Source organism: Oryzias latipes, chromosome 4 (genome assembly GCF_002234675.1).
Source record: "Oryzias latipes chromosome 4, ASM223467v1".
NCBI classification, from domain to species: Eukaryota; Metazoa; Chordata; class Actinopteri; order Beloniformes; family Adrianichthyidae; genus Oryzias; species Oryzias latipes.
The window spans coordinates 26,910,050-26,935,667 of NC_019862.2; the positions used below are offsets into that span (position 1 = coordinate 26,910,050).

General features: G+C 40.5%; 4 protein-coding genes across 9 annotated transcripts in view; 1 reads left to right on the forward strand and 3 right to left on the reverse strand.

The window, feature by feature from the left end:
* Window positions 1–1,970: 1,970 nt before the first annotated feature.
* Window positions 1,971–5,579, forward strand: LOC101159906 (ras-related protein Rab-11B). The gene is made up of 5 exons (XM_004068200.3): window positions 1,971–2,132; window positions 3,611–3,806; window positions 3,887–4,080; window positions 4,160–4,240; window positions 4,958–5,579. The coding sequence occupies exons 1-5, from the start codon at window positions 2,093–2,095 to the stop codon at window positions 5,101–5,103; spliced, it is 657 nt and encodes a 218-aa protein (XP_004068248.1). The 5' UTR covers window positions 1,971–2,092; the 3' UTR covers window positions 5,104–5,579.
* Window positions 5,580–6,903: 1,324 nt separating this feature from the next.
* LOC101160153 (E3 ubiquitin-protein ligase MARCH2) lies at window positions 6,904–12,388 on the reverse strand. 2 transcript variants are annotated; one of them, XM_020702624.2, is made up of 7 exons: window positions 12,191–12,388; window positions 11,106–11,167; window positions 10,385–10,688; window positions 10,055–10,250; window positions 9,096–9,305; window positions 8,830–8,982; window positions 6,904–8,729 (listed from the first exon to the last, which is right to left on the reverse strand). In XM_020702624.2, the coding sequence occupies exons 3-7, from the start codon at window positions 10,564–10,566 to the stop codon at window positions 8,673–8,675; spliced, it is 798 nt and encodes a 265-aa protein (XP_020558283.1). In that variant the 5' UTR covers window positions 10,567–10,688; window positions 11,106–11,167; window positions 12,191–12,388; the 3' UTR covers window positions 6,904–8,672. The 2 variants fall into 2 exon arrangements, with proteins under 2 accessions (XP_020558283.1, XP_020558282.1); XM_020702623.2 differs by lacking the exon at window positions 11,106–11,167.
* Window positions 12,389–13,593: 1,205 nt separating this feature from the next.
* On the reverse strand, window positions 13,594–18,924 carry LOC101160399 (ras-related protein Rab-11B). The gene is made up of 5 exons (XM_004068202.4): window positions 18,786–18,924; window positions 16,389–16,584; window positions 16,115–16,308; window positions 15,024–15,104; window positions 13,594–14,940 (listed from the first exon to the last, which is right to left on the reverse strand). The coding sequence occupies exons 1-5, from the start codon at window positions 18,823–18,825 to the stop codon at window positions 14,795–14,797; spliced, it is 657 nt and encodes a 218-aa protein (XP_004068250.1). The 5' UTR covers window positions 18,826–18,924; the 3' UTR covers window positions 13,594–14,794.
* Window positions 18,925–20,525: 1,601 nt separating this feature from the next.
* pip5k1c (phosphatidylinositol-4-phosphate 5-kinase type 1 gamma) overlaps window positions 20,526–25,618 on the reverse strand; it is a 39,684-nt gene continuing 34,591 nt past the window's right edge. For 4 of the 5 annotated variants that reach the window (XM_020702625.2, XM_020702627.2, XM_020702626.2 and 1 more), the window contains 2 exons: window positions 25,018–25,107; window positions 20,526–24,035 (listed from right to left, as the gene is read on the reverse strand). In XM_020702625.2, coding sequence (XP_020558284.1) covers window positions 24,033–24,035; window positions 25,018–25,107 — 93 coding nt within the window. In that variant the 3' untranslated portion in view covers window positions 20,526–24,032. The remainder of the gene's footprint in view (window positions 24,036–25,017; window positions 25,108–25,618) is intronic. The other variant, XM_020702628.2, reaches the window with a different exon arrangement.

A 25,618-nucleotide genomic window follows, 5' to 3' on the forward strand; every position in this document is an offset into this window, starting at 1 on the left:
AAAAAGGGTTACTAATGTTGTTGTCTTAACTGAACTTAATTAATACTATTAATATATTAATTAATACATACAATTAATATAATAATTAATACATGTGTAAAAGCTTTGAGCATCTGGAAAAGCGCAGATAAATTCAATCCATTCTTATTATTATAAAAACTATTATTATAAAAAATTACTATAAAAACTTCATCTCTTTAGAGGATTGGAAGAATTGCCAAACAGTTTCCTTGCAGTCAAGAATATTTTTTAATAATAGTTAGGAGTCACTCATGGTTGTTTGTAAGTTTTTAGCAAGTATGTTGTACTATAGTACACAGAGAGGCGTTGGCATACATTTGCTTGTTAACCGTTCCATCACTTCCTTGTGTGCAAAAAAGCAGAACTCCACTTTAGAATTTTGTTGAAGTGGACATTATTTTGTGCAACGTAAAAACAGAGTTCACCATCTGCTTTTTTTTGGTCAAAGGTTTTACTTTTCTGTTGATCAATTTCTGTTTCTTAGAGGTTTGCAGATGAGTTAATTGTAGTTTTCGTTTGTGGTTAATCAGCCTTAAAAACCTTCAAGTTGTTTGTAATTGTGACCATCCCTATTGCTTAAATGACCCATACTAAACACAACTTTAAACCCAAAGGTTTCACAATTTGGTAGAACTCAATAAAAAGGAATTTAGATTTAATCTGAAGCACAGACACTGTTCTGACAAAAAAAAAAAAAAAGGTGAGACAACAAAGGAAGGGTAGTGGTTACCACTCTTGCCTCACAGTCCTGTTTATCCCGTCTGGGTCCTTTTTGTGTGGAGTTTGCATGTTCATCATGCATAGGTTTACTCTGGCCACTCCAGTTTAACCTCACAGTCAAAAACCTGCTTCATAGGTTAACAGTGGATTCTAAATGGTCACTTAGTTGTAAATGGTAAATTGTAAATGCCGTTTATGTCTATCGTGCTTTACTACCTTCTTAGAGGGTCCAAAGTGCTCTACAGTAACACTCCCATTCACACACACATTGACACACTGATGGCAGCTCTACAGCCAAACACTGGCGCCAACCTATAACCACAAGGGGCAATGTGGGGCTCAGTGTCTTGCCCAAGGACACAATGACACATGAGCAGGGTGGGAACTGAACCTGCGATTTTCTGATCAGAGGTCGGCCGCTCTACCGTCTCTCATGAATGTGAGTGTGTGCGTGTTCCTGCAATGGACCGGCGACCTTACCCCCCTTCACCTGACTATAGCTGGGATGGGGTCGAGCCACCCCATGACCCTGAACTGGAAGTAACCCTTGTGCTATCTTAGATGACCCCACCCTTACATTGACGTGTTCTCCCTACCCTGACAAAGGTGGATAAAGGTGGAAAGATTTCATGTAATCCATGGACACCAGTGAAGATCACAAATCATTGAAGAAAAAAGGTTCAGCGCACTGTCTAGTGGGTCTAGATGACCCAACTCCCAACGTTAAAGTTACTAGGATAGCACAAGGGATTTAGAAAATGGATGGATGGATGGAAACAACGAAAAACAGTGTGTACAAAGTTACTAAAGTAATTTGGATCAGATGTTTTTATTTATTTATATTTATTTAACCTTTATTTATCCAGGAATTGTCCCATTGAGATTAAGAATCTCTTTTTCAAGGGATTCCTGGCTAGGGGGAAACAATAAATTACATTTACAATAAAAATTTCAACATTAAATACATAAAATCAATTAAAAATGAGAGCTTATGTAAAACAGGTACAGTTAACAGTGACTTTCTCCTCCAATCTCAGCCTGGGTTTTATAATATTCAGAGGGATGAGTTCTTTTAATTTCCATCTTTTTTGTAGAGTGTTCCATGTGGAGGTGGAGTAAAGACAAAAGCCTTTTTTCCCAGTTCTGCACAAGTTCGTGGTTGAAGCATCGCGTGAAGCCGCGTCGGGGTAAGTTACGTCAACACGTAGAGCGCCCGCCCCCCTCCCCTTCCTTACGTAACGTGCGCGCTGTCTCCCATCATCCCGGCTGGCGCTGCACCACCCAAGCCGCCGGTGCAGCAGAAAAGTCTTCTCCGTCACCGCTGGGCTGTTCGCCAGCTGATCTCACAAAAATGGGGAACAGAGACGACGAGTATGATTTCTTATTTAAAGGTAGGCAGGACGGACGCTCCTCCAAGGCCAAGTTTTCCTGCATTAAAAACGGCTAAACCCGAGTTAGCATGATGCTAGCCGTGCTAATGCTCAGCTGTCCAGTTTAGCATCAGCTGTTCCGATCCCTGCTGGAGCTGCAGCGGCTGGACCCTCTCTGGCGTAGATTAGCTCATAATGATACAGGAACGATATAAACATCCGTCTGTTTTGTTTTTGCGTATTCAAACGAAACGGCACCAACAAAATACATCATTTAGGTCAGCCAATTCAGTGAAATCAATAGAATGAATTCAATTTAGTGGATTTTCTTCACAGAAACCCTCAAAAGACGCTTTGTTTTCATTTTCCCCCTCAGACTTACTCATTTTCCACACCATCCTCTTGTCTTTGATATAGCTTTAAAACTGATCACATTCTACTGATAGTAGGGGTGTAACGAGTCATTTTAACAACATTTGATTCACTTAATTTGTAATCCGATTCATAGTTGATTTTGGTTCATTTTGAATAATCTGATTCACTGACCAAAAATGGATCCAAGGCATCTTCAGCCAAACCTTCAACCAGTTTGACTCAGAGGAGATACCTGGTACTGAACAGTGCAGTTTTCCAAATTCTTTGTTTCCCTTTCAAGATAATCAAGTGTAAATTAAATATTTGCATCCATTCACATTTTAGTTTCCTAAAGTTCAGTCCACTGTTGTTTTTCCACATCCAAACAATCCAAAGTGAACATTATTAGAACATTCTAGCACACTGTTTTGTCACATGACTTTGCTAAATTCAAAGTTTCCACACGTTGGACTGGAATGATGGACTAATCCGTTTTTGCTGACATCACGTGTGTTGCTGCTGTGATGCACTTGGTTGTTTTTATGTTACAGTAAAAAAACCTATCATGCCTTAACCTAAATGGTATTTTCCAATATTGATTATAATCTATTTATTTTATAATGATTTTATATCGGCATAGGGCCATTTGATTAACACCTTTCCTCAGACAGAGGGATCTGTTTGCATCACAGGAATAGAAATCGATTCATCAATTAAGTCGATTAATCGTCACACCCCTAACCGATAAATGGGGATTTTGTTGTCAATCTACATGAGAGCAAGTCAGGCAGATTGACTGATAGAAACGTAAATGTTAGTAAAAAGCTTTTATGCTTGTAAAAACACAGTCAAGGAAGCTTTTTTTTTTTTAAATGCTGAGATTATTTTTGTCGAAATAAATCTCTGAGTAGAGAAAACTGATGATTCATCACCTCAACTGGAAGCCTCGAGTACATGATGAGTCAGCTCCTTCCTGCCAAAAGCACAACAGACCACAGTCAGATAAGACATTCATACTTTCCAGCTTAAAAAAAGCTTTCACCGAAAATCATCGAGATGGTTCAGAAGCATTTTATCCTCAACATTGCTTCAGACAAACATTTTTCATTATTGCATTCAAGTGTTCCCTTTGGGCTTTGTTCCAGTGGTTCTGATCGGGGACTCTGGTGTGGGGAAGAGCAACCTGCTGTCCCGTTTCACGCGTAACGAGTTTAACCTGGAGAGCAAGAGCACCATAGGGGTGGAGTTTGCCACTCGCAGCATCCAGGTGGACGGGAAGACGATAAAGGCTCAGATATGGGACACGGCTGGACAGGAGCGCTACAGAGCCATCACCTCAGCGTGAGTGCTCTCTCTCTTAGTCGCTCTAAGAAGCGCACACCTTTCTGTAGGTTATGTTTGTGTGGTTTCTACTCGGACAGATATTACCGGGGCGCAGTGGGGGCCCTTCTAGTCTACGACATCGCCAAACACCTGACGTACGAGAATGTGGAGCGCTGGCTGAAGGAGCTGAGGGACCACGCTGACAGCAACATCGTCATCATGCTGGTTGGAAACAAGAGCGACCTGCGCCACCTCAGGGCCGTGCCCACGGATGAGGCCCGCGCCTTTGCAGGTAGAGCTTGAAAGCTCATAGCGAGGCAGAGATTCTGGAGCCGGCACAAAACCTAAAGTGCTTTTAAAACTTTGTCCAGAAAAGAACACGCTGTCATTCATTGAGACATCGGCGTTGGATTCCACAAACGTAGAAGAAGCATTCAAGAACGTCCTAACAGGTGGGTTAAGGACTTCATCCTATAAGGTCCCACTCCGATCATCTTTTGACCTATGGAAAAGTGTTTTTTCAACTATGAACGTGTCATTTTTTTTAGCCAAAATAATAAAAAAAACAGTATTTTTCTAAGTCATAGTTTCTGCAGAGCAGCAGAAGTTTATTAGAAATTCAACTCTGAGTTGTCAGTGTGACTGTTGGCATGGAAGTAAGTCCGCCCTTCCATGTGTTAACACTCTCTCCTGCTAGCCTACAGTCCCTCACACCCCCAACTTAACATTATTGGTGTAACAAAAATAATGGAGCTGTCCAGCCGGACAGTTTCGAGCTAAGATGAGAAGAACAAAAACGTAGAAGCGGATGCATCAGAATGGAGTGAAGGAGACGGGCCGAATGTCACAACGATTTAAATAAAGAAATACTCAGAAATACCACTTTAAGTTGCATTTTCTTTATAAATGTCCTCCATAATGAGAAAAACAATACCAAAAATGTGATTTTCATCAGAGTGGGTTTTTTTATTATATTTTTTTAAAACTGTTTTTACAGTATAACAAATGGTAAAACATTACATTCAACATTTAATCTTTGTGGTGTGATTACATTTACCATTTTACTCCAATTTTCTGAAAACAGATTTCCACTTTAGCTTTATAGTTTTGTGTTTTCACTCTGAAAAAGATCCAAAACCTCCTGCCTTTGTGTGTGTTTGTCTTCACAGAAATCTACCGCATCGTGTCACAGAAGCAGATTGCAGACAGATCTGCACACGACGAGTCTCCAGGCAACAACGTGGTCGACATAAGCGTCCCGCCGACCTCTGATGGCCAGAAGGGCAACAAAATTCAGTGCTGTCAGAGTCCGTGACGCTCAGGCTGAAAATACACATCTCGGCTTTCAATTTTACTTGTGCACTTGTTTTTCATCATTTCAATTATGGCCATTTCTCTTTTTCCTCCATTTCTTTTGTTTTTACATATACATATATATATAAATCACAGGTCCTCCTGGTCTCAGAAGCCCTTATTTCACTTGATAGTTGGAGGTGTCCATGGAGTGGGTGGGTGGATGGGAATATCCCTGCCATGCAGGGATGAGGCCTTCTGCTGAAAGCAGTCACGTTCTGCTGAATATGAAACACATTTTCATGGTCAACCACTAGATGGTGCTGCAGCAACAAATTGTAATTATCAGTATTATGCATTTGACAGTGGAATCACATCAGTAAATATGCCAAAAAATCTTTATTATGTTTGTATTTAAATAATGTCTGGCTTTATTTGTTCTTTACTTTTTGCTTAAAAGTTGTAAAAAATAATGACAATAAAATTCTTCAATCAGTACATTTTGTAATGGTTTAATTTTTGGACTTTAACTTAAAAAAAAAAAAAAAAAAATTTAAGAATAACAGTTAGTTGCATCTCCCAGGAGGCTGTTGCATTGTGGAAGTAGTTGGCATTGAACTGTGAATCATTTGAGTTAATGTTAGAGTAAATGTTGACGCATTTGAAGAAAAAGGTATTTTTCAAGTTTTGTTGCAGGCATGAGCACATTTTAGTCAGAGATGGTTCAATGTTTTGTCTGCCTAGGAAAGCTCTGGCTAAATTCTGCTTTTGATGCAAGTATGGAAATAGGTGAACAGAGTAATTTTCTTCAGAAATCTGCTGAATGATAATCTTTTATTATGAAAAATAAAAGTGGTGCAATAGAAACAAGTTCCTTTATTTCTGTACTTAATTAAATATGAAGGTAGCATGACTTAAAATGTTTCCTAATTTTTAGAATTATTTGATTATATATAAATCAAGGAATTAATATCAAATCTACCAATGATTTTATAAAAGTAATTGAATTATAATAAAAAAAGAGGACGACTTATTGAAGTACCTCGAGAGTTTGTGCATTCACATTTTTGCCAATAAAAAAAGTTTAAAAATAATAATGCAGTTGGATAAATACAACTAACATCCAATAGGATTTACCTAAGGGCCAAACAAGAAGAAGATATTTATTTTCTTCTGAGACTAAAATAACACAACAGTTTGTGTTTTTTTCCTTTTTCCTTCACACAATTTCATTTTTGAAGTTTATAGTGAGCCTTTATTTGTGAACAATACGAAACTTTCCATGTAAACTTTTTCATATTGTTCCTTGTTTTTTTATTTCTGGTCTTCAAATCAGAAATTCACAGTTATTTTTGTAAAAATGTATTTAAGTCTATTTCTGCTCTATGTGAAGAAATGAAGAATTGCAACAACATTTTCATTAAATCGCTCATTTGTATTTAAGGGGCTGATTGGTTTGCCCCCCTCACCAAATGTGACCCTCTTTGCAAAAGGGTTTGGAAACCCCTGGACTACAGTTTCTATAACAAACTGCATGCAGATGTGACACAGCAGCATCTGCATGTCCCTGTTAGAGAGAATATTGTGTTTTGTAAGTTCTGGACAGCAGGGACAGGAGGAGGAGGATGAGGAGGTCACAGTTCCACCATCACCACCATCACCAGGATTACCGAGCTGTTTACCAAACCGTACTTGTTAAGGTAAAGCCCCCTCCCTCCCCCCTCCCTCCCCCACACAGATCTAGAGGATGATAAGTAAACAAGAACTAGATTAGACTCCGTTTTTAAGACCTTCCATGAAATAGAACAACACACAGCACAGCTGGAATCCAAAAGCATTTATTGGCTTTGCAAACACAGAGTTCTGGTCAAAACATTTTTTTTTCAAAACATGTTATCAGGGTTAAAAACAAAACAAAAGAAGCAACAGCTACTTTAACTGATAGCATCAACGCCCCTTCCTCTACAGAAAGGCAACATCAGAAAGAGAAGAGAAAAAGTGCTGCATGGTGCATGCATGTTTTCATTTCAATAGCAAACCATTCTCAATCTTTTTGGATTTTAAAAGCTGGAGATGATGCTTACATTTTTCTTTAAAAGTGGTTTGAACATTTTGTGCAAATTCTATTCGACGGACAAAAAAACGAAACAAAAAAAGATGGCATAATGAAAAATAACTGAAAACAGCTTCGCCTTGCCCGCCCACCCCGCCCGCCGACCAGCAAACACGATGCAAATGACGGCGGCAGGAAGAGCACTCAGCTGGCTGCATATAATCCCGTTCAGAGATCAGTCAAAAAACACAAACAAATGCTTGTGTAACGTCCGAGCCGGTGCACCAGCCAGACAGACGGAGGACACGAGTCATGTAAACGAGAGGACAGCGCCTCAGCGCCGACAGATCCTCTGATAATGTTGATCCGTCAACAACCACACTGGAGCAAAAATATCACCATCTGCTGGTGTTTAGTTTCTGCACCATAATACATCCTCCTCTCAAAACGACGCTCCCCTAACATTTATTATGTCTGTTTGAAACTAAAATGACAAAAACAAAAAAACAACCAAGAGTTTTTATTAACCAAATTTAAACCAACTTTTTGCGTAAGTTTGAGTTGTTTAAAGCTATGTTCAACTCAGAATTCAAATCTAAAGGTTTTAGATCCGTGCATCATGAGTATTTACACGTTTTACAGACATGTGTTCACAAAAAGAAGTTAAAGTTATGACAAAATCGTCATAAGAAAAAAAAACAAGCAATAAAATGAACGAGCATCTGAAGGCTCAATTAAATGCAAGCACCTTCATTCCTTATGCATTTGTCCAAAACGCAGACTTGCAAAGCAATGCAGGGTTATTCATCTGATAGTCTTTCAAACTTTTGTTTTCCCGGTCCAGTTTGTTCATTTAACAGTAGTTAAATCTCCACAGATTAAAACTCCATTCACCGTCTCAACCGCTGAACTTTGTAAAATAATGAACCAATGACTTCATCTGACTGAGCAGAAGCTGCAACGAGCTAGACAGAAGGAACCGGTCCTTCCTCAGACCCGAGTCCGCTCAGTATCAATGACATATCGGGGGTTTAACTTAGAATTTAGGTCGGCTTCTGTGAGGAAGCCACAAACATGGGAATGTAAACAAAACCTCAGCAAAATTCCAATTGAAAAGCTAAAAATGACTCCGTTTTGCAGGCAAAAATACACATCGCAAGAAATGTTCCTTCACAAGTACTTTGTCTCCACGTTCTTCACCTTTTAAACTGCTGTTTTGTACAAAAACCTTCATGACGACTCACGGAAATCTGTCTTATAATAGAAATTCCAGTTGAAATAACAGTCCCCGGTGTCACCGAAAGTGCAGTTTGCATTTGAAAAGGTTGCGTGTCGGCACACAGCTCTTCATGTCCTGTGCAGACCTGTCGCGTCCACAGTGTTTTTTGCTGGCCAGTCTCTGCGTTCTGCAGCAGCCGTTCCCGTAAACCTGCTGAGGGTCAAGCCTCCTCCCAGAGTGCATAACAAGGAGAGGATGGCGGGACACATCTGTCCGCCATGCTAAGGCGATGTTTCAAGCGCCTTTTGCATATTTGTGGTCAACGCCCAGCATGAGGGCAGCTCTCAAACTCACAAGATTTACCGACGGGCAGCAACTGAAAAACATTGCAAAGAAGACATAGAAAATAGGATTTAGATAAGAGCGCCTGTGAGAGACCAGATGACAGCAGGGTGAACTCCAACGTGATCTCATACGATGTTTTCAGTGCTGGACTTTTTCAGTAGTTCGTTCGAGAGCAAAGAATGCTGGGAAAAGTTTGCCTCCTTGGCTTCAGGAATGAGAAGACATACTCTCTGATTTGTTTTCCTCCACTCAGAGTACAGCTGACAGTGGTAGCGGAATGACACCTGTGGCAGACGGTCAAAAGTGGGCATGAAAAACACATTAAACCTAAAATCCCATTTTACTGCTACATCGCTGTTATTTTTTATTGATAACAGGTTTTTGTTTTTTCTCTTACCAGAGTCCAGAGGATATAAATGGTAAAGAGAGCAATGGTGAGAGCAATGAGACCAGTGGCCTGCAGCCATTTCCCCAGCTGGAGATGGTCCTGAGCGCCCCTCAAGCACAGCCAGCCGGAGATGGCGGCAAGGGGCGTGATAAACAGGAAACACACCATGTCCCAGAACAGCGTCCTCTTCTCGTTACGAGGACCGGGCTCCTGCAGCCACTGCAGAGTCATTAAAACAAACGAGAGGGACAGAAATGTTAGAAATAAGAAAAAAAAAAACTGCAGTGATCCCGAGTTACTTCAAGTCCCACTCCGATAAAAATGGTGTTTTGGATGTTTTCAACATGTTCTTGTGGGATTTTTTCTAATGACGGAGGACATATATAAAGAAAATTAAGATTACATTTTTATTTCTGAGTATTTCTTTATTCAAATTGTGGCGAATTAGGAGCATATTTGTTTGAAAAAGCTTCTGTTTGTTACGTGCAAACTACAATCGGCGGGTCTGAAGCTCTCTGCTCCGCACCGAGCAAGCGCATCCGCTTGCAGACAAATAGATCCACGTGCGTCTTTGTTTTCCTCGTCCGCGACGGGATCTGGATCAAAACTGTACGGCTGGATATCTCCGATGTTGCTCACCGTTTCTGTTGCACCACTTACGTCAGCTTGGGAGGGGCTGCAAGTTAGCGAGACAGCACGTAAACAAAAGGGATGATGGGAAATGAGGAAATTTCAGCAAGTGCCGCTCTGCAGAAACTATGTCCTAGAAAACAACTGGGGTATTTTGATTTCTGCTAAAAATGGCATCATCATAAGGAAAACAGATCAAAAGGTGAGCGGAGTGGGACTTTAATTGTAAAAAGGGATGAAAGGTAAAACAGTTTCGCACATTCGAGTTGCAAACACAGCAAACTCAAAGAGAATGGCGAGAAAGGCTGTTGCAATGGATGCGAGGTACTATGACTCACCTCTGTGAGAGGCCGCTGCTGGCGCTCGATGCAGAACTCCGTGTGGCAAAGCTCACAGTAGCTGGTGTTGGAAGACGACAGCCACTTCTCCAAGCAGCTCTTGTGCACGGCGCCCTGCGTTCCTGTGCAATCGCACGGCGACAGCAGATCTTCACTGCTGCCTCCCTCATGGCAAATACGACACATGGAGCCATCGCTGATGCAAAAGTAGGTAAATTATTAAAAGCACAGAATTAGATTGGAGGTGTTTTTTTCCCCCCCTTTTGACCCTTTATATATGCCAAACGCACCTGAAATGATTGACATAAAGGTTAGAACACACCCCCTCACCTTTGCACACTGACTGGCTTGAGCACAGAGGACAGCAATCGACCATCTATGGCTGTGACCTGGGTCACATAGTGCGCCTGGCACCCGTCGGCACCACCGTCCTCCACGCCCTTCCACAGGCCTGTGGCGTTGGCACAGTCACAGAGAGAGCCGGGCAGGTGGAAACACCTCCCTGTTGTCATGGTTACAGCGTCCAGCGACAGCAGCAGTGCAGATGAGGCCGCGAGGGCATCCAGGCGTTGGACGCAAAAATACAAAAAAAAAAATGCTAACACCTCCTGCTTTCCTCTGGTAAGGAGTGCTTCTATAAAATAAAAGCATAAATAATACATACAAGGTGAATGACATAATGAATTCTCTACTCTTTTTTACACTATATTCCGCCTTGAGGGGACAGTTGTAGGCTTTTGGGTTTTTGTGTCACATGACTCCACTAAACTGAATATTTCTAAAGACAATGTTCTACGGTTATTATTGACTTTTTCGGTCAATCATAAACGATTTAAGGATTAAAAAAAAAAAAAAAGAGAAAGACAAGAAACTCCAATTAGGAACCAGTGTCTGGTCTGCGTGGAATACTGGATATTCAGGTAAGAAATCCAGATTATTATTTTCTAGGAAACAGCAGCTGCTAAATCCATTATGACAGCCAGAGTAATGTCAGCGGCAATGACTGAGATGTGCAGCAGCCTGATAAACAGCTTCCCCCCCCTCAGATAACCTCTTTGTACAGATGGAGGCCTTCTGTTGCTGCTGTACTGCTGGCGGCCCACTTCTTCCCCTCTGAAAACACAACAGCAAAGAAGGCGGAAAACCAGGATCCCTGCCACTGTTAGTGTAGGGGAAATGAAGACGAAAACGTCTATCTTAAACAAAAAAAAAAAGACTTGCTCTCCTGAATGTTTGACAGCTTCATAGCATTTTTTTTTTGTTGTTGTTGTCAAATAATAAACTGGCTTTACAAAGAATTAAACTCTAATCTACCGTACATAATCCTGGACGCTACACACTGATGTTGTTGACCAGGAGATAAACCACAGATGTAAACAACAGTTATTGTTGAGGGTTTTCATTCAATTATACATCAACCGTGTTCTGGTGTCAAGAAATATTAGATTAAAAGAAAAATGTTGTCTTTTAAAAGCGGATCACTCTTTTTCACTCTTTGGTTTTTGTATTTCCAGAAACTGGAAGTGGTTTGGAACTTCTTGACATGTTGGCTTCCTCATTGAAGCAATGGTCAAACAGAGGCATTGCTCAACCATTTATGCTGATCACAACCAGATAACTGACAAAAACAACTAGATGAGCGCTTTTATTTTGACATCAGTATGATCATCACAGGTGGCAGAAGAACAAGAAATTAGTATTTCTGACTTAACGTTTTTTTTTAAATAACATAACATGTTGAGAACATAACAATCAGAGCCTCAATACCGAGAAGAAAAAAAAAACACATTTTCTTTAAAGAACAAATGCATCTGAGGGTCTTCCCCCTTCCCATCATGTCGTTTTCGGCTGCAGTCAGGATTTGGATACCGGCTATTGTCTGGATCACAGCGTTGTTTCCTGTCAGCGTTGGCCCTATATACACCACAGCAGCATAACCCGGGTCGCTGAATCTTACAGTAAATATCCACAACCCTTTGTTTTCCCCTAAACGCCCCGTAGGATTATATCAGGATGCTCAGGGAAACCTGGTTTCACCGATCCAGCACATACACGCGCTCCTGCTGTGACAGCTGTGCGAGCACTAACTGCTACGAGGTTTACTTTCTGTTAGCAACAAAATAATAGACTATTTACCCGGTGGCGTCTCATGTCCGATCAGGCATTTCCGCGCGTTGCTTCCACCGTGGGGTAAAGATCCGGAGCCCGCAGCAGCAGAGCTGTTCGTCTTCGCTGCTCTGCTAACGCAAAGCCCCCAATCAGCTGACAACACAGGCCGAGCCGAGCTTCCGCTTTTACGAGGACGTAAGCACACAGTGAACGCACCACCGGCCGCTGGGTAAGATATAAACACACGTCAAAGCACGCGCACGCGCGCACACACACATGTACAGTTGGATTTCCAAAACATTAGAATGTCATGAAAACGTGTGTGTGTGTGTATGTGTGTATATATATATATAGAGAGAGAGAGAGAGAGAGAGAGAGAGAGAGAGAGAGAGAGAGAGAGAGAGAGAGACAGAGAAATATGTATATATATACATAGATATATCTCTACATCTGTATCTCTTTCTATCTACATCTGGATTAGGACTCTTGGTGACCAAGTTATGATTGAGAATTCTGTTTAATAATTGATTCCTTGACATGTACAGTCAACGCACTAACTAAGCCCCCGTGCATGTTTGGATGTATACGTTTGTCTTGCTTTTATAAAAGTTCATTTCTTTTGGATTTAAGCATTAAGGATGTTAGCTGATAGAACTTCAAGTGCTGCATTCACAACTTAAAACGAACACAAAAAAAGGAAGCAAAAGTCACCATGTTGAAACCAGATGACTTCAGTCAGCAGTTCAGTCAACATTTCTATGGCAACCACTCTGTTCAATCAGGGGTGAGCTTGTTAGAAGTCCCCACCCCTTCTACTGACAGCGGGCTGTCAATCATTTTAAAGATCACATGCTTTTATTGAGGCATCTGATTGGTTTATAACTTGCGCTACAGAAGGAATATAATGAAAGAAAAATAGGATTATCAAGAGCATTACAGAGAGGTATCAGAGCAAGAATAATAATAATTGGTACTTTGATTCCACAATGGGGAAATTCTTCTCTGCATTTGACCCATCCCCTGGGGGAGCGGTGAGCTGCAGCCTAACCGCACTCGGGAGGCAGTAGCGTTAAGGGTCTTGCCTAAGGACCCTCACTGGGTGATGTTAAGAATGATTATTCTGACAACTAGAATGATGGTATAAAGATATATAGCCGTTTATTTCTCAATAGACGTCTATAGGATTGGCTTCCTGGAACCAGCAGGTTCTTCCTGTTTGAATGCCGGGTGGCTGGGGCCACTCAGTCCAGTTTTCTACATACAGCCAATGGTTTCGTGGAAAAAGATAAACTTGGGAATATATTTTGTCAATTTAAACTTAAACATTTCTTTGCTCAAAGCAAAATGCACTAAATGAAAAAACTATATTCATAATACAAGAAATAAAATAGTCCATTTCAACAGCCATATTTAAAATAACCACCACACACTCGAATGTGTAACATTTATTTGAGCATTTAGCAAGTGATGCAAATTTACAGTAAATGTTTTCTATTTAAATACATTGAAAGAAAAGTGAACTATTGCATGAAGCGTGGAATAAATCACACATTAAAACATTGTTACCAGAGAGATGAACTTCACCAAATTTGCATCTGTGACCAAGTTCCTTTTTTTAGCCTACAACTTCCAAACTGTTTAGAGTGAAAGACTTGGATTTTTTTTTTTTTTTTTTTTAAATGCAAAATGATCAACCCCTACTTCAACATCAGTGGATGAGAACAGTAAAAAAAAAAATGAAGAAATGTTTGAGACAGAAACTGTAGCTTTTCAGTCTTAAGAGCTTTCACGTTGCAACCAAGAGGGGAAGTTTCTTCTTTAAGATGCCTAAAGGGGGTTTTATTCCATTGAAATGACTGGATATTAGTGCAATATTTCATTTTTTTTTTTATTTCAGGACAACTTACGTGTGTCTCTATGTGCCAACTCTAATGAGAGAACTAAAAGAGGCTGTTAATCTGACCTCACAAAAATGGATCAGACAGCACAATCTGTTTTTTCTTACAGCCTGCAAAGCATTGAAATGATCACAAATCTGGTTCCTTTGGTATCTTTGTTCACCATGATTATCACATGTACAAATACATGATATGTTGCCTTTTGTTTTACACTTGCCCATGTGAATTCAGTCAGTCTGAACCAGCTCCAGTCCCTGCTGGCTCAAGCCAATTTCATGCCAAAATGGGAAAAGTGCTCAGAGTAACAACAACAAAACCCCCTCCAGACGGCATATGATGACTCCAAATGCCCCTTCTTCTCAGCCCCTCTTCTACAATGAGGTAGAACCAGACAGGCCACACATGGAGTTAAATGCTGCTGCTGCCATGAAGGACTGAGAAGAAGAAGATCCAGCTTGGAGCATTGATAAGCAGCCCCACAGATCCCTCACCACTGCCTCAGACACGGCGGGTCAACAGGATCAAGTGAATTAAAAGGGATTGTAGTTTACTACAGCTCTATAACCTCCGGTTCGCTTTCCTCTCCTATCCTGAGGCTGTCGGGCGCCTGCTGGGATCAGAAGACACCCAACCACAAGGAAAACGGCAAAAAGGAATGTCAAAGTGAAGGCTCTGAAACATCTAAATCAAAGAGGACAGCTGGACTAAACTGGACAGAAGAGGGAAATAAAAGTCAGGGGCTTTGGCAGCATGGGAGTTTGTTACCCCTCTGCCCATCCATAGTCGGGGGGACGCTTATGTCCACAACGTTGTTTCCTGGGGAGTCGTCATGCGCAGATCTGTCTGCTATCTGCCTCTGAGATACGATACGGTAGATTTCTGCCAGAGGAAAGCAAAGAGTCAGAGTTTGGCTTTGACATTTTCCATTTTCAGCACACTTCCCAAAAGACAAAGTCCTTCACCTGTTAGGATGTTCTTGAACGCCTCCTCTACATTGGTGGAGTCCAAAGCTGAAGTTTCAATAAATGAAAGAGTGTTCTTTTCTAAAAAAAAACAGAAACCAAGAAGATGATTTATATTTTCATGTATTACAGAAAAAGAAAACATATATACCGTAGTAACTTCATCCTGAACAATTGAAATACATTTTTATATTCATCCAGCGAGATTATTCATTTCAAAATGTGTTGAAGACAAATGTTTTCTTCAAGACAAAAATATTTGAAAAACTATTTTAAGCAAGTCTTTTAGAAAAAATGATCTTTTACATTTTTGACTTGTAGCTCTTTCACATTATGAACAATCAAGGCCAAAGCGCAGACACATGTTCAGTAAAGGGGGCAGTCAAATAACTACATGTGCAGATGTTTATGAGTCTCTGCCTTGCTTCAGGACACTTGGGCTTTTAAATGTGAGCACAGTTTGTTCTGTTAACAAACTGGTGACCAAAGTATTGGTCATAGTCTCTAGGTCAGTCTAAGTCTAAGTCTTTGGTGTCTGACTGAACATTGTGTCACATTGGCAGGATAATATAGATTACCCCCAATTGCTCAAACTTAAAGCAATTTACGGACCTTTACTTTTAGTAAAAGATGTTGAAGTCTCGCTCCAATGAAAACAGTGTTTTTGGTGTTTTTAACATGTTTTAGTAGCATTTTTCTCATGATGGAAGATAAAGAAAATTAATATCAAAATTGCATTTCTGAGTATTTCTTTGCTCAATTGATGGTGAATCAGGAGCAGCCGAAAAAAAGCTGTTTGAAAGAGCTTGCAGTTGTGACGTAGAAAACACTGTCGGCGGGCCACCAGCTCCCTGCTCTGCTCCATTCTGATGAATCCATGTACGTCTTTGTTTTCCTCGTCTGAGCTGGAATCTGGATCTTTCTCTAAACCTTCTGCTTTTACCTGTACGTTAAATATGATGGTATTTGTAGTAAACTGCTTTTAGACCAGATTCATAGCTCGACAAGATCAAAGATGTTCCAATTCCAATGCTTTACAGGATCATTTCCACCCGTTCTATTGCTCTTGTGGGAAGAATTTTAAAAGTGACCTGCAAAGGCGCGGGCCTCATCCGTGGGCACGGCCCTGAGGTGGCGCAGGTCGCTCTTGTTTCCAACCAGCATGATGACGATGTTGCTGTCAGCGTGGTCCCTCAGCTCCTTCAGCCAGCGCTCCACATTCTCGTACGTCAGGTGTTTGGCGATGTCGTAGACTAGAAGGGCCCCCACTGCGCCCCGGTAATATCTGTCCGAGTAGAAACCACACAAACATAACCTACAGAAAGGTGTGCGCTCCTTAGAGCGACTAAGAGAGAGAGCACTCACGCTGAGGTGATGGCTCTGTAGCGCTCCTGTCCAGCCGTGTCCCATATCTGAGCCTTTATCGTCTTCCCGTCCACCTGGATGCTGCGAGTGGCAAACTCCACCCCTATGGTGCTCTTGCTCTCCAGGTTAAACTCGTTACGCGTGAAACGGGACAGCAGGTTGCTCTTCCCCACACCAGAGTCCCCGATCAGAACCACTGGAACCCAAATGAACAAACAAAATCAATTAAACTTATTTATGGTGCCTGTCAACCTGCAGAATCTGTGCAGTCTTCATCATCTTACCCAATCAAAAGGGTCACACTAAGGAAGAACCAATCACTGGCGTTAAGCTTACACAGGATTTCAGTCAATTTCAAAGCACAATCAATTTTTATCCAGCAACTAAATAACATTTAGATATATTGTTTGTGTTGACTAGGCCTGCACAATATACCGCAAATTTATCGTTATCGCGACATTAAGCTGTGCAATATGCATACCGCAAAAGACGGCGAAAATCGCAATAAATGGTTACCTTAAATCTGCTATAACAATCTCATGGCAGCTTGAAATATTGAACAAATGAAATAAATCCCTTTATGCATTTAACCAATCGGAAGGACCCGTTTACATTGTTGATCAATCAAATGAGGCCTTTTATGTTTGATGTTTGCCTCCTATGTCAACAAGGGTCAATTGGAGCATAATTTTTAAACTGTTGCAGTGAAATGGAAATGATGTTTTTGGTTGTTTTGCTATTTGTTTATATACCGCAATTTATATCGTTATCGCAATATTAATCACCAATATCGCATATCGCGAGTTTTCCTCATATCGTGCAGCCCTAGTGTTGACCGAACAATATTATTTAGATCACAAAGACACAAAATGATTTATGATGACACCTAACATCTTAACACAAAGTCAGACTAACACAACAGATAAGGGCTGTGTCCCATTGGTGTAAAATTTTTACTTAACAATGATGAAGAAAAAAGAATTACCGGTAAAAACCTAAAAAACAAACAAACATGGAAAACCACAACAAGATATTTTACAGTCAAATAAGTTACGAGTTCATAAGATAGGACAGATATGCAAAAAATATTAAATTAAAAATATATATATATAAAAAAGAAAGGACAGATATACAAACACTGGGTTAAGAACTTCAACATATTAAAACTTACAAAAAAATCTAAATGTCATGGTTGTTTATTTTAGGAATTATATCTGGGAAAAACATTTACTAACTGTGACAAGAGTTTGGTGAATGTAATATTTCAATCTACTACTAGCTTATCAAACATTGCTTACATTTTTGCAGAAGAAGCTGAGATTGCAGGTTGTATCTTGTCAGAATGATTTGTTAGTGATGTCAAATTAGATGACTTTTTTCAATTTATTTATTTTAAAATACATTTTCAGTGCAGGTGTGGTTACTGGTTACATCCTTATATGGTGGAATTGTCAAACTGACTGAGAAGTGGTTTTATTTTTGGTGACATTTTCTTCCTTCTTTATTGTTTTAAGTTGTGAATGCAGCACATGAAGCTCTATCAGATAACATCCTTAATGCTTAAATCCAAAAGAAATCAACTTTTATCAAAGCGAGACAAACGTACACATCAAAACATGCACGGGGGCTTAGGTTGACTGTACAAGCCAAGGAATCAATTACAGAACTTTCACTCATAACAACTCATAAGAGTCCTAATCCAACATTACAGATATTTCTGTCAATATTAGTACAGGTATACAGGAGAAAACGTCATTTGTTTTGGTAGAAAACTTGTACTATTAACAGGTGCCTTTCTCAAAATGTTTGCAGAAACATAAGTTAACGCTGACGTAAAATGTTTATTATAATTCCATTTAAACAAATTGAAATAAGTAAGTGTGTATTAATATCCCTTATCAATTTATGTTTCAAACTGGTGAAAATTAGCTTGTATTACTAAAAGTTTAGAGGAGTTATCTATGATCGTAAGTAGCCATTTATATTTTACTTAAAGAAACTAATAAACTATATTTTTCGTCGTGTCCGTAAAATATACTTTAGTCAAATAAACTTCGTTAAATTAGTTTAAAAGTCACTGTTTTTCCATCAAGAAGTAGCTAGCACGCTAGCTTGACTGCTACTTTTAAAGCCACTTTATGCTAGCAAGATTAGCCTGCTTCTCGCCAAAGCTCGACTAGCAGATCGCTACACTTAAAAATATGACAGACTTTTACTGATAAGACAGTTACATAAACCGTGAAGGAACTGACGGTCTAAAAGTTACTTCGTGATCAACAACTTGACACTTTCTTTCACCGAAGCTAACTTTAGCCTCTATTCTGTTGACTTCCTGTCTCAAAATCAGACACCAAAAAACGACCAAAATGTCTACAATCGACTTGAAACGCACATTACCTTTAAACAAGTAGTCGTATTCGTCATCTCGAGTTCCCATTTTCCGGGATAAGTACTATTTCTGCAAAGATCAACAGCCCTCTTCGCTATTTGGGCGGCTAACAAGTCGACACCGCCCTCAAGGAAAAGAAAAAGCACGTGAATTTCGGAAGTCAGAGAAAGGCCAATTGGAGAACTAATAAGCTTGAGTGGCGTGTCTATTGACCAATCATGAGATGACATGCAAAAGATGACCAATCAGCGTACAGAATACGCATTGGGAGGAGTTACTTTTGTTCCCTAAGACAGCTCAGCTTCTACAGTTGTAATAGCGTCAAAGTAATGAGTATTTTACAAAGATGTAAATGCAAAAGTTATGTATAGTGAAAATAAAAGTAGGCTGAAATGGCAAAACGTATTTATATTGTATACTAAGTGGGACATTTACTTTATTAGGTGCACCTTGCTAGTACTGGGTTGGACCCCATTTTGCCTTCAGAACTGCCTTAATCCGATTCCTTGGTGGCAGAGATTCAACAAAGTTCTGGAAACAGTCATCAGAGAGTTTGATCCATATTGACATGACAGCATCACACGGTTGCTGCAGATTTGTCGGCTGCACATTCATGAGGACAACCACCCGTTCCATCACATCCCAGGAGGCCATTTGAGTCCAGAGAACTCATTATCAAGAAACCAGTCTGAGATGATTCCAGCTTTATGACACGGCGCCTTATCCTGCTGGAAGTAGCCATCAGAAGATGGTTCACTGTGGTCATAAAGGGACCGGGGTCAGGAATAATGATCATGTAGGCTGTGGCGTTGGAACCATGCTCAGTTGATACTAAGGGGTTCAAAGTGTGCCAAAAATGTATCCCCCATACCATTATACCACCACCAGCAGCCTGGACTGTTGATACAAGGCAGGGTGGATCCATGCTTTCATGTTGAAGTCAAATTCTGACCCTACCATCTGAAACAGAGACTCATCAGACCAAACAACGTTCTTCAAATCTTGTATTTGGTGAGTCTGTGTGAAATGTTACCTCAAATTCCTGTTCTTGTGACAGGAGTGACACCCGGTGTGGTTTTCTGCTGCTGTAGTCCATCTGCCTCCAGTTTGGACATGTTGTGCGTTCAGAGATGCTCTTCTGCAGACCTGGTTTGTAACCAGTGGTTATTTTAACTTCCTGTTATCTTTCTATCAGCTGGAACCAGTCTGGTCATTGTCCTTGACCTCTGACATTAACAAGGCCTTTTTGTCCACAGAACTGCTGCTCACTGAATATTTTCTCTAGATATGGTTGTGGGTGAAAATCCCAGTAGATCAGCAGTTTGGCACTTCAATCACCTTTCTTCTCTGTTCTGATGCTCGGTTTAATTTGCAGCGGATCGTCTTGACCATGTCTGCATGGCTAAATCGCAGGGGTCCCCCAAATCCAGGCCTCGAGGGCCGGTGTCCTACATGTTTTCCACCCAACCTGCCATTAAAGCTCCTTATTGGCTAAACACACCTGATCACGGTAATCAGCAGCAAATAAGGCAGGGTTTCTGGAGAATCAGCAGGACACCGGCCCTCAAGGCCTGGATTTGGGGACCCTTACCTAAATGCAGTGAGTTGCTGCCATGCGATTGGCTGATTAGAGATTTGCGTTAACGAGCCAGGTGTGCCTAGTAAAGCAGCCAGTGAGTGTAATTCACATCAACACACTGTTTTCTTTTTAAAGGTGTATGCTGTTTTGTCAAGAAAAAATGCTAACATTAATTCATAGAATTGCTTTATTTTATATTCAGTCTGATCGAGTCCAAACACACACACGCACACACACAGCCATCTATTTATCTTCATGTATAAATAGATGAATATACACAGATATACATAAATACACTTTTTTGATATGCATATTCATTTTGAAATCATGCTATGTCTCTGAAATGACTCTTCCTATTGGACGAGGGTACACAGCGGTTTTAAAACACGTACACAACACGGCTGAACGGTTGGAAGTATCCTTACTGATTAACATTTCAAATCTACCAATCTTTCGGTTTCGATTTCATACAGATTCAGCTGTTTCATACGCCATAAATGTACAGCAGCTGCATGTCAACAAACACGTCAACGTATGGGGTACAGGAAATTACAAAGACCGCCATCATTTCTCGCCTCAAAGCAAAAAAAAAACATGAAAGCAAATACAAATATTCTACAGTTGAAATGAAAATATATTTGTTTTATTTTCATATATGTATTTATATACTTATGTACACATTCTTATGAACTATGAGGCAGAAAAATAAATAAACAACAAAACAAGTGCGGAAAAGAAAAAGATAAAAATCAGACGCCAGATGAGAAATCTCTCAAAAAGGCATAAAAAAAATGAATAAAAGGTACAAAATATTGCTGCTTTGACCCCTATGAATAACAGCAACGTAAAAAACAACTGGCTAGGGCACATCATGAGGACAAACTCATTTTTGTTCTACCAGACCTGACGATGGCAAGAAGCACAGAAACGCACAAAAAAACAAACCCAAGAAAAGTCATGTGATTTGTAAGGTCTGTCGAGGTCTTCAGATGGAACCACAGAGACCGAGCACGTCATTAAAAAAGTTGACGTCAACACAAACACCCGCACGATCCTCAAAAATGAGTCGAAATCTCAGCATGTGGGAGCAGAAAATTCTCACCTAAAGACTGAAAAAACGAAACTTGCGGATGATGTGATGTGTATTCGTTTGGCCTCTGTCACATGTTCATCTTGAGGTCCCTCATAATCGCAAACATTCAAGCATCCACATTTTGTAGTGTCTCACCGACGCAGCCTCACAATGTGTTCATCCATATATACAGATAACAAGTACAATATTGACTGAAAATACAACAATGATGGTCTACGTCTACAAACACTTGAACTGTCTGTGTTGAGGGGAGGGCCAGCAGAAAGCAGCATTTCTGCCTATGCAACGTGGGAAATTTGCGTGCATCTGTCCAAAAACAGGAAAACTCTGGAAGACACTGCAGTAATGGTGATGTTTGCGTCTGAGAGGGTAGCAAGGATTATCTGAGCTGCTTCCATGTGCGATGACGTGTCAAATGTAGAAACGCTGCATGTCTTTGTGAGAAATCTTTTACGTAGAAGCTGCACTGGAGAAACGATCTTTGGATGCACATAGAAATAAAAAATAAAAAGCTCCTTTTTTGGTGAAACGGTGCAGATGGCACTTAACCATAGCATGACATATGAATAAACAACACAATAAATAAAAAGAGTTTGATACGTTTCTGTTCACGTTTCTGGATATGGAATAAAGCAAAATTTGTTGAACTCATGTCGTCCAAAAACAAATTCTTTCCTTTCATTTCTTTTTTGATCAGGCGGAGCCCTACAGGTTTTCAGACAGAGTTTAAATTTGGAGCTAAGATTTCTTCACTGGCACGTTTCAAAGGAGAAGCAATAAGTCTGAAGCTGGCCTTTTATCCTCAGAATTATGCTGTAGCATACTAAAGGCTCTAGTTTAAACTCTGAACTGCATGACGAAACAATCTGGGGCTTAAATTCACCGGTTAGCATTTCTTGTGTTGCAGCAGTTTGATTCTCCTAAAAGACCCACTCCAACAAAAATTGTGTTTTCAACATGTTCTTACCGCATTCCTCTGATGATGTAGAACATATATATAAAAAAAAAAAGAAGAATACTCGTTTCAAGTATTCGTTTTAAAAATGGTTGTGAATCAGGAGCGGACAAACAAAGGCAGTTGGAAAAAGACTGGATTTGTGACATATAAATATTTGCTACACAATAAAAATACTAGGAGTGGGTACTGTGGGTCTAACCTGTAGAGCTGGATAGCTCCAATATTGCTCGCCATTGCTCGCCATGCACCAGTAATGTTAGGTTGGGGGAGAGGGGCTGTAAGCTAGCAGTAGAGCGTGTAAACAGATGGATGACGTGTGGGGGAGGGGTTTCTAATGATTTCTAATGAACATCTGCCGCTCTGCAGAAACTATGTCCTGGAAAACAACAGAGGTTTTTTTTATTTTGCCTAAAAACGGCATCATCATAGCTAAAATACCACTGGGAGCACTTTTACAATAGATCACAAGATGATCAGAGCGGAACTTTAAGTACTTTTTCAAAGTACCTTTTCTTGTGTAAAAAATGTTATTAGATAACCAAAAATTAGAGACGACTAACAGCATTGATAACATTTTAAAAGTGACTTAATCACTTTTAGTGACGCTTTACAGTCTTACTAATAATGTTTTCAAAATCTGGAATCAAGGCTGCTGTTGAACAAGCTTGATGTTGTAAATTAGTGTTTTTTAGATCTGAACTGGACGGCTTCAATGCTTAAGTGGCCTCAGATTCAGACAGTCGTGAGCAAAACAAAAGCACAACATTAGTTCATGAAAGGAGTCATGGTGAAATTAAAAGCAACAAAAATCTTTTGGATTACAAACGAAGAGTGCCAATTGGGAATGACTCCCAAAATCTAAAGTCCCTTTAGTTTTACACATCTGCAGGTGTAAATTTGTTCTCCAGAGTGACCCGTCCTCCTGAGGGGTTAGGGGGCTGTATTTGGTTATCTGATCATATATGATTCATATAATATGAATGCCCCCCTGTGATACTGAAACTAATATTTTAGTATTATTAGTATTATTATGTTTCCTGCTGCATTGTTTTCATTTCCAATAACACCATTGACTGAAAATCCCAACCGCTGACACATGCTGTTTTTTCTAAAGTAATCAACTATTGCGCATGCATGGCGGTGACAATAATTTTGCATCTGATTTTTGCAGCCTTTGCGCAGAATCAGCGAAGTGAATGGACCGTCTCTGTACGCTGCCACGTCCAGCTGCTTGCAGCTTTAAACTGCAGCTCTGCCCACTACATTGGGAAACAGAGGTGAAGAGTATCCGACGGCTGCGCCTGTGTGAAAACAGAGCCAAAAGCAACTTACTGTGCCGCATTTCAGAGTCCGACCTGCTAAAGGCGAGGTCACAGATGCCGCTTTCGAAACTAATAAGAATGTCACTTGTTGAGGGTGAAAGGCATGGATGGTTAGATGTCATCACTGTCGGGATTCTTCCCTCCTCAGGGGCTGAAGTCACATTTTCCTCTTGGTATTTTCGGTTGCATGATTAAAATCCTGGTTCAGACGGAGATCGAGCTGCTACTGTTCATCAGGTGTGGACGTCAGACGGAGTCCCGCGGCCGAAGGCATTCGATTTTTTCCCTGCCAGAGAGCAGGACTTACTGAGGAGACACACAAAACACAGAAATGCACTTGGAGAAGGGAAAATAGTAGAAAAATGGGAAGGAAAATGTGCTAAAAAATGGAAAAGCACAGTTGATTTAAAAAAGTCATAAAGATAGAAGAGTGAGGAAAGGCAGAATTATCTCTCAACAGATTAAATGTTTAGCAACTTTTTAACAGTTGAAGGCTAAAAGAACTTTGTTAAAGCAGTAAAACAGGGTTCTACATTTTTATTTCTATTTTTACCACATTAAGTTATTTCAACTCGTTTTTTTCCAAAATATTTCTCTTTTAAAGGTTGCTTGAATTGGGTAAGGACATGAAAAACCAAAAATGATTCTTAAAATCCAGCCTATGATTACTGTCGCCTTCCTCGTCACATGACGTGTGGGTCAGTATCGGCCAATGCCGGCATCCAGATCCCTGCCCAGCATTGCGCTGCTGAGTTTCAGAGCTTTGCTCGTTTACTATTTCAAACCAGAGAGTGATTCAAGTTTAGATGTCATAAAAGACAAAATCCCATGAGACTAATCCAAAAGAAGATGGTACTGTAGGTGAAAGTTGTGCAGAATCCCGGTAAGATTTTCTTGGGACACGTTTAGTAAGCGCATCGAGCAACATGCGGGTGATGGATGGGAGGCATCATACAGCAGCTGGAGGCATGTTTGACACTCAGAGCAGCTTGTGGTTGAAGATAAAGGGAATGGCTGGTCTAATGGAACAAATGACCATGCAAGTGACTTGTGACCATTTTCATCCATTGAAACAATGAATGTTATGAGGCTGGGGTTGTTTTTATTCCCCCCCAAAACAAATCAAGTCTTCTCTTGAAATAGTTGTGCACTTTGGGACACGAGAGAATTTATCCATATTCAGTCACATCTTTCTGACTTGATGAGTGTTGGCACCCACCTAATTCTTTCATTTCAACCATATTCTTTTTTCTTTTCCTTTTTTGTTTGTTTGTTAAGTCTCACTTACTGTCTCTCTTTCCCAGTCCCCATCTGGAAGGCCCTTAGACTCTGAGCCATAGTGTAGCGGAGAGTAAACCCAGGTCCTGTCCTCTGGAGGCTGTTTTTACACACCCATCACAGCAGAGGGGGCCAGAGGGACAGAGACAAACCAGATGCACAGAGACAAGCAGCAGGAGCAGGCGGGAATCGGAAACGAAGGAGATCACAGGAGAAAAGACAAGACAGGAAATGAAGATTAGGGATGTATAAAGGAGGAAATGTTTTAGCAACAATCACAAAGTGAGAATCTGTCATGTTGGATGTGCTTTAAGGTATGAATTAGTACTGGCATCATGCCAATGTCAACTTTGACAAATAAGGCAAGTGATTTGTAGAGACATGTTGTTACACTACAGATATCTGGATGGCACGTCTGGATCATGTTTTTCTCGTGTGTTTAGTGCACAGAGCAAGTAATGAGGAGCTGCATCAGCCAAGCAGGAAGTATGAGAGGTGGAGAGGACGAGATGGGAAAAGTCAGGACGCCAGCCCACTCAGACACAGAAAGCATCTTCAATCAGAGCAAACCAGGGCAACAGGGGGGCTTTTCTCTGGAGTGCAGTCCGGTT

Bases quoted from the DNA above. Each gene is read 5' to 3' on its own strand.
- LOC101159906 (XM_004068200.3), top strand. From the start codon at position 2,093: ATGGGGAACAGAGACGACGAGTATGATTTCTTATTTAAAG. The intron at 2,133-3,610 runs GTAGGCAGGACG...GCTTTGTTCCAG, and splicing joins GTATGATTTCTTATTTAAAG to TGGTTCTGATCGGGGACTCT. The intron at 3,807-3,886 runs GTGAGTGCTCTC...CTACTCGGACAG, and splicing joins TACAGAGCCATCACCTCAGC to ATATTACCGGGGCGCAGTGG.
- LOC101160399 (XM_004068202.4), bottom strand. From the start codon at position 18,825: ATGGGAACTCGAGATGACGAATACGACTACTTGTTTAAAG. The intron at 16,309-16,388 runs GTGAGTGCTCTC...CTACTCGGACAG, and splicing joins TACAGAGCCATCACCTCAGC to ATATTACCGGGGCGCAGTGG. The intron at 15,105-16,114 runs GTCACTTTTAAA...GTTTTTTTTTAG, and splicing joins TGAGGCCCGCGCCTTTGCAG to AAAAGAACACTCTTTCATTT.
- LOC101160153 (XM_020702623.2), bottom strand. From the start codon at position 10,566: ATGACAACAGGGAGGTGTTTCCACCTGCCCGGCTCTCTCTGTGACTGT. The intron at 9,306-10,054 runs GTGAGTCATAGT...ATGACTCTGCAG, and splicing joins AGCAGCGGCCTCTCACAGAG to TGGCTGCAGGAGCCCGGTCC. The intron at 8,730-8,829 runs GTATGAGATCAC...AATGTTTTTCAG, and splicing joins AGTCCAGCACTGAAAACATC to TTGCTGCCCGTCGGTAAATC.